A 7,318-nucleotide genomic window follows, 5' to 3' on the forward strand; every position below is an offset into this window, starting at 1 on the left:
GATTTGCATTTCTTTAATGATTAATGATGTCGAGCATTTTTTCATATGCTTGTTGGCCATGTGCATGTCTTCTTTTTAGAAATGTCTGCTCATGTCCTTCACCCACTTTTCAATGAGGCTACCTGTTTTTTTGTTGTTGATTTGAGTTCCTTACAGATTCTGGATATTTGTCCTTTGTTAGATGCATAGTTCACAAATATTTTCTCCCATCTCGAGGTTGTCTGTTTACCCTGTTGATTATTTATTTTGCTGTACAGAAGCCCTTTAATTAAGTCCCATTTGTCTATTCTTGTTTTTGTTGCATTTGCTTCTGTGGTCTTAGTTACAAATTATTTGCCGAGGCCAATGTCCAGAAGAGTTTTTCCTAGGTTTTCTTCTAGAGTTTTTATAGCTTCATGTCTTACATTTAAGTATTTAATCCATCTTGAGTTAATTTTTGTATATGGTGAGAAATAGGGGTCTAGTTTCATCTTTCTGCAGATGGCTGGCCATTTTTCCCAGCACCATTTATTAATTAAGGTATACTTTTCCCATTGTTAATTTTTGTTGACTTTGTCGAAGATCAGGTGGTTGTATGTGTGTGATTTTATTTCTGGGTTCTCTATTTTGTTTCATTGATCTATGGGTCTATTTTTGTACCATGATGATTTGGTTATTATAGCCTTGTAGTATACTTTGAAGTGAGGTAATGGGATACTTCCAGCTATATTACTTTGCTTAGGATTGCTTTGGCTATTTGGGCTTTTTTTTTTTTTTTTTTTTTGGTCTCATATGAATTTTAGCATTGTTTTTTTCTAATTCTGTGAAATACTACACTGACAATTTCATAAAAATTACATTGAACCTGAGGATTGCTTTGGGCAACATGGTCATTTTAATGATGTTGGTTCTTCCAATCCATGAGTATGGGATTTTTTTATTTGTTTGTGTCACCTACAATTTCCTTCATCGGTGTTTTGTAGTTCTCTTTGTAGAGGTCTTTTGCCTCCTTGGTTAGTTGTATTGTTAGGTATTTTAATCTTTTGTGGCTGTTGTAAATGAGATTGAGTTCTTGATTTGGTTCTAAGCTTGAGTGTCATTGGTATATAGAAATTCAACTGATTTTTGTACATCAGTTTGTATTGAAACTTTACTGAAGTTGTTTATCAAGTCTAGGGTCTTTTGGAGGAATCTTTAGGGTTTTCTATGTATAAGATCATGTAATCAGTAAACAGAGATAGTTTAAACCTGACAAAATCCTGAACAGACCCATAGCTAATTTCATACTTAATAGCCAAAGACTAGATGCTTTTCCCAGGTATGAGGAACAAGACAAGAATGTCTGTTCTTGCCACTTCTAGTCAACATTGCAGTGGAGGAAGCAAGGCAATTAGCAATAACAAGAAATAAAAGGCATCCAGATTGAAAAAGTAGAAGTAAAACTGTATTTGCAGATGACATGATTTCATAGAAAACATAAATATATAGAAAACATAAACATATATAAAAATATAGAAACCCATTAAAATTATAGGGATGAATAAATGAGTCCAGACAACTTGTAGGATATAGGATAAATATAACAAGTCAGTGGTATTTCCTTGCATTAGTAATGCAAAATATAAAAATGAAATTAAGAACACAATTCCATTTACAGCAATATCAATTTTTTAATGCTGATAGGAATGAAATAAAACCTAATGAGTGAAAAAGCCTTATGCTCATTAATTGGAAGTCTTAATATTATTAAGATGGAAATACTCCCCAAATTTATCTGCAGATTAGACAAAATCCCTATCAAAGTCCCAGATGGTTTCTTTATGGAAATTGACAAGATTATAAAATGTATATAGAAATGCAAGTGACCCAAAATAGCCAAAAGAATCTTGAAAAACAAGAACAAACTTGGAGAATTCACACTTCCCAATTAGTATAAAGCAATACTAATCAAGGCCAGGCATGGTGGCTCATGCCTGTAATCCCAGCCCTTTGGGAGGCCAAGGTGAGTGTTTCACTTGAGATCAGGAGTTCAAGACCAGCCTGGCCAACATAGTGAAACCCCATCTTGACTAAAAACACAAAAATTAGCCGGGCGTGGTAGCGGGTGCCTGTAATCCCAGCTACTCAGGAGGCTGTGGCAGGAGAATTGTTTGAACCCAAGAGGCAGATGTTGCAGTGACCCATTGTGCCACTGCACTCCAGTCTGGGCAATGGAGTGAGACCCTGTTTCAAAAACACACAGCAACAACAAACAACACCAATCAAGACAGTGTTTACTGGTAAAAGGAAAGACATATAGATCAATGGAATAGCACTGAGGTCAGAAATAAACCCATGTGTCTATGGTTAACAGGTTGTCTATAAGGGTGCCAAGAATATTCAGTGGGGTAATGAATAATCCTTTCAATAAATGGTGCTGGGTCATTTGAATATCCACATGTAAAAGAATAAAGTTGGACCCTTATCTTAACCCACGTACAAAAGTTAATTCAAACGGACTGAAGACCTAAATGTAAGATTTAATACTACAAAACTCTTAGAAGAAAGAGGAGAAAGTCTTCATGATCTTGGATTAAGCAATAGATTCTTAGCTATGACATCAAAAGCATGATCAAAAAAAAAAAAAAAAAAAAAGAAAGAAAGAAAGATAAATTCCACCACATTAGAGTTAAAAACTTTTTTGCTTCAAAGGAAACTATAAAGAAAGGGAAGAAACAACCTACAGAATGGAAGGAAATATTTGCACATAGTATGTCTGATCAAGGATGTTATCTAGAATCATTTAAACAATCTAAATTCAATACAAATACCCCAATTAAAAGTGGACAGAGAATTTGAATATTTCTCTGAATTAGACATATAAGTGATTAATAAGTATTTAAAAGATCCTTGATGTCATTTGTCATTAGGAAAATATAATTCAAATCAAGAATAATATGTTACTTCACACTCCCTATAACCATGTGAACAATGTAACCTCAAAATTCCTTCACCAGCATACATCATCTAATCTTCCACACTCCACTTCAGAACTTCCCTACCAGAGCCATGATCTGTCAGCAGTAATAACACTTCCCACCACTGTGAGGTTCACAAATTAGAAGCCGTATATTTTTATGCTCTAAATCAATTTAAATAACATTTGAATTATTTGTTCCTTAAGAATTTAAACAAATTAATTATTAAACTATCTGCTCTAATGCTTTGTGGGAGAGAATAGGAAAACATCTCTTTGACAGATTTCTCAAAAATTTCCATGGAAATTGGTATGTCAAAAAATGTCTATTGCTTTTGGGGTCACTTTATAAGCTTATTTTTTCCATAGATGCATTCATGATTTTTTTTCTAATTTTCAAATTTGTTTGATTAAATTTGAACAAAGTATTCTCTTAAATTGCTTTTAATTTTCTCTATTTTAATCATATCCTTATTTTCAATTTCAACTTTTTGTGTTTGTACTTTCTCCCTCTTTTTGGATTAATTATACTAGTCAGCTCCATTTTTTTCTTTTTCTTCCTCCCTTCCTCCTTTCCTCCCTTCCTCCCCTCCTCCCTTCCTTCCTCCCTCCCTTCCTTACATTCTTTCTTTCTTCCTTGCTGTCCTTCTTTCTTTAGTATCATAATTTTTTTTCTTCCCAAAAAGCAACTGCTATCATTAAAATACAGTGTTCCAAAGCAATACGTTCCCTGAATGAATATGTGTACATACACACATACTCACATACACACAAACACACACACAACATTTAAAAATATTTTAAAACTGCACCCTCTCTGTAGTAGGAAAACGGTGAGACCAAGACATATTAGGCAGTTAGACAATACTTTAACCAGTTTGTGCACAAAGTGATATTAATTGGAAGTACTCCGCTTTTCCCACCTTTATTTATCAAGGCTATGTAATTTTTTTAAATGGTCAGGGCTCATTTTTTGTCTTCTGAGGGAAAACCCCAATTACATTGCCTTGTGTTTTTCTTAGGGCTATCTGCATTTCTTTGTTTCTCAGACCGTACACGATGGGGTTAAGCAGAGGCGTCAGTATTGTGTATGTCACGGCCGTCAGCATGTCTTCATGGAAGGAGTTGCTGTTCTTGGGCCTCAAATAGACAAAGCAAGCAAATCCATAGTGTATGGACACAACAGTGAGGTGGGAGGAGCAAGCTGAGAAGGCCTTAAACCTCCTCTTTGCAGAGGGCATCTTTGTGACTATGAACACAATGAAGACAAAGGAAATCATAATTAAAATAAAGCTGCCCATCAACACACAGGCAGAGAGTACAAAAATAGCCATTTCATAATCGGAAGTGTAATTACAAGCAAGGGAGACCACTGGTGAGAAATAGTGCCGGATAGTGTTCAAGTCGCAAAAAGACAAGTTGAATACAGTGATGGTGATGCACAGAGAAAGCAGGAACCCAACCATCCAAGAAGCCATCATCTTCTGCAAGCAGATCTTTCTTGTCATAAGGGGGTGGTACTGCAGTGGGCTGTGGATGGCCGTGTAGCGGACATAGGACATAGCGGCCATGATGAAACGGTTGTTGGATGCAAAGCCCAGAAAGGAAAACATCTGTGTGGCACACTCAGGAAGAGAAATGGTCTTGCTCTCTGACAGCAAGTCCACCAACATGCGAGGCATGACTACCACAGTGGTACAGGTTTCTGAAAAGGACAGGCCACAGAGGAAAAAGTACATGGGAGTGTGAAGGTTGTGGCTGAGCTTGATGGCCCCCATTATGGACACATTTGCAGTTAGGATGGTCATATGGGAGAAGAGAATCACCACAAAAAGTAGACTCTGCAGGTCTGAAAAACTGGAAAATCCCCACAGAATGAATATGCTCACTGCAGTGTGATTGCCCATCCTCCTGGTGGGCATGACCACTGTCTATCAATGGTGCAGAGGGGCTGTTGGTCACAAGTCTGAGATCACTGTATAAAGCTCCTTATGCACTGATTTACCTTTATTTTATTCAGGGGACCTGAGCAAGTGTCAGGTAACTCTTAGAGAACCCGAGGAAAGGGAGTTAAATGCACCTGGAAAGAGGTCAAGGTCAGGAGCCTGAGTTAAGAGAAGAATGATTCTAATATGAGAATCTGTGTAGATGAGTGGGCCCAAATACCTATACCTGGATTTTACCCCAAAAGCACTGTTTATCTCTCTTTTCTCCATTCTGGATCTGCAAGGAAGACACAAAATAATGAATGAAAGTTTTTTGATCTCACTTACTGGATTTTGAGATGTTATATTTGTCAAATGCTTTTTGTGATTTAGTGGTACCCTAGCACTCAGGGGTGCTTAAAATACTATTGATTGAATGAATAAAATAATTCCATCATTTAAAATTACTAAAACACTTAGAAAATTCTGAGAGATCAGCGAATATTTCCAAAATAACATTCACATTTCTTTCAATGCAATCCTATCTTCATCAGTGCTCTCCACAGAGTAGTGGTTCTGAGGGTGACATTTGTGTCAACAACTAGAGCAGACAAATCAGTTTAACATGTTGTATATTCTGGGTTTCTATATGTGGTAATAATTAAAGGTTGAGACATACAACATCAATTTTTCTTATTACAATAGTTCTTAAGACATATCATTAATTTTTAAGTTCTTAATGTCTCTTTGAAGTTCTTTGAACATCTTTTTGAAGTGTCTAATATAATAAAATGGACTAACTTAAATTTAATATAATTTTGAAGATACTGGCTCATTCCGGAATGGTGTATTCTGATCAATTTTTGTGTTTTTAGCAGAACCTCCAGAACACCTGCCAACTAATGTACTTAGGTAGTTTGCTTTGCAACAAGCCTGAAAAGAATTAAATCAAGTTCCTCAGATAAATTTTGCCAGTAATATTTCTATTTTGATTGTTCAACATACAATCTGCTTAGGACATGAGGGCAGAAAAATGATATGAAGACTCTTCATAGAATTTTCATTTTAATTTCAGTCATGGTTAAAGGTGGAGGGAAAGAAATGAGGAAGCAGGTATGAGAATGAAGGGCTGGGAGAGAAAAAAGAAATACTGGCTGAAATTATTTTGAAAGATTCATCAAGACTAATGACAAAATAAGACAAAAAACAAAACAATTATATTGTTAGTTGAGGAGTTACTGTCTTCTATGTGCATTGCATTTGTAGGTAAGGAATACAAGAAGAGTCAGAGCAGGTAACCAGCACCTACTCAATACCAATAATGTATTATACAAGATGCTAGGATTAGACAGAACTGTCTCATGTAATTCTTACAAGGCTATGTGTAGAATTTTTATTTTTATTTTACAAAATGTGAAAGTAAGGTATGGAGTGGTAACACGACTATCAAAGTCCATGAATTTATTCCATATATACTGACTAGATGCCAATGATGTGTCCAGCAATTGTATCCATAGGAAGCACAACATGGAACCAGACATGTAGGATCTCTGTGATGTGAGAGTGCATAAGTACTGTCGTTTGTGGAATTTGAAAGCCCTCTCTGAGGAGGTGATGCACTTAAATGGAGAATAGAATAACAATATGTAAACTATGTGATGATCAGGGGGAGATACTGCAGGTACAAGGCACAGATAACACAAAGACCCTTAGGTAGAAAACAAATATACCCAAGCATTCTTCAATCAAGACTCATATCATTTATTTTTTAGTCTACTCCCCAACAGACTCTTTCCTCTGAAGGTTTCTCAGATGATTTACCTCTAAAGGAAAGTCTTTCCCATTTCTATTGTTTCAGAACCACTCACTTTGTATGACTCTCCAATTTCAGCCTCTATCAAAAAAGGATCTCCAATTTCTTCTGGGACATCTCCAATTCCAGAATGTCCTCCAAGTATTGAATACAGATGTTCAGAGCAAAATTGGCCATATTCCCTTACATATCGGGTTTCCTTCCTGTGTTTCCTCTCTGAGTTATTTACAGACATTGTAGAGTTACCATTAGGCTGCGTTTCTTATTCCTTCCACATCTTTCACCCCAATGAGTTACTTCCAAAATTCTAGATATCTGTTTTCCAACATCTTAACCTTCTTTTTTAGTCCCTCTGCAGTTGCCCTATATCTGTCCCATAGGGTGAATATGGTATCTCCTTCTCCCAGTTCTATCCTTCACCTACTGCCAGCTTATTTATGTCACACCTGTGACCACGCTATGTCTCCTCATTATAGATGTCTTTTGGACCCCTTTTGCTTACAAGCTAGATAATACTAATAACTTATACTCTTTATTATATGTTTTGGTTTCATAGTCTTGTATATACTCATAGCTACCCTAAGATATAAGTATTATTACAATGATCTTATTTGCAATTAGGAAATTGTGGCTTAGAGAGGTACC

General features: G+C 36.0%; 1 protein-coding gene across 1 annotated transcript; it reads right to left on the reverse strand.

Annotated features, from left to right (window-relative positions):
- Positions 1-3,894: 3,894 nt before the first annotated feature.
- On the reverse strand, positions 3,895-5,151 carry LOC103241019 (olfactory receptor 10J4-like). Its single transcript, XM_008007914.2, has 2 exons — positions 5,016-5,151; positions 3,895-4,730 (listed from the first exon to the last, which is right to left on the reverse strand). The coding sequence occupies exons 1-2, from the start codon at positions 5,149-5,151 to the stop codon at positions 3,895-3,897; spliced, it is 972 nt and encodes a 323-aa protein (XP_008006105.1).
- Positions 5,152-7,318: the final 2,167 nt, after the last annotated feature.

This window comes from Chlorocebus sabaeus, chromosome 1 (assembly GCF_047675955.1).
Source record: "Chlorocebus sabaeus isolate Y175 chromosome 1, mChlSab1.0.hap1, whole genome shotgun sequence".
Taxonomy (NCBI): domain Eukaryota; kingdom Metazoa; phylum Chordata; class Mammalia; order Primates; family Cercopithecidae; genus Chlorocebus; species Chlorocebus sabaeus.

Coding starts and splice junctions, on each gene's coding strand:
- LOC103241019 (XM_008007914.2), bottom strand. CDS start 5,151: ATGGAGAAAAGAGAGATAAACAGTGCTTTTGGGGTAAAATCCAGGTAT. Junction 4,731..5,015: donor TGACCTTGACCTCTTTCCAG/GTGCATTTAACT, acceptor TGACCATCCTAA/CTGCAAATGTGTCCATAATG.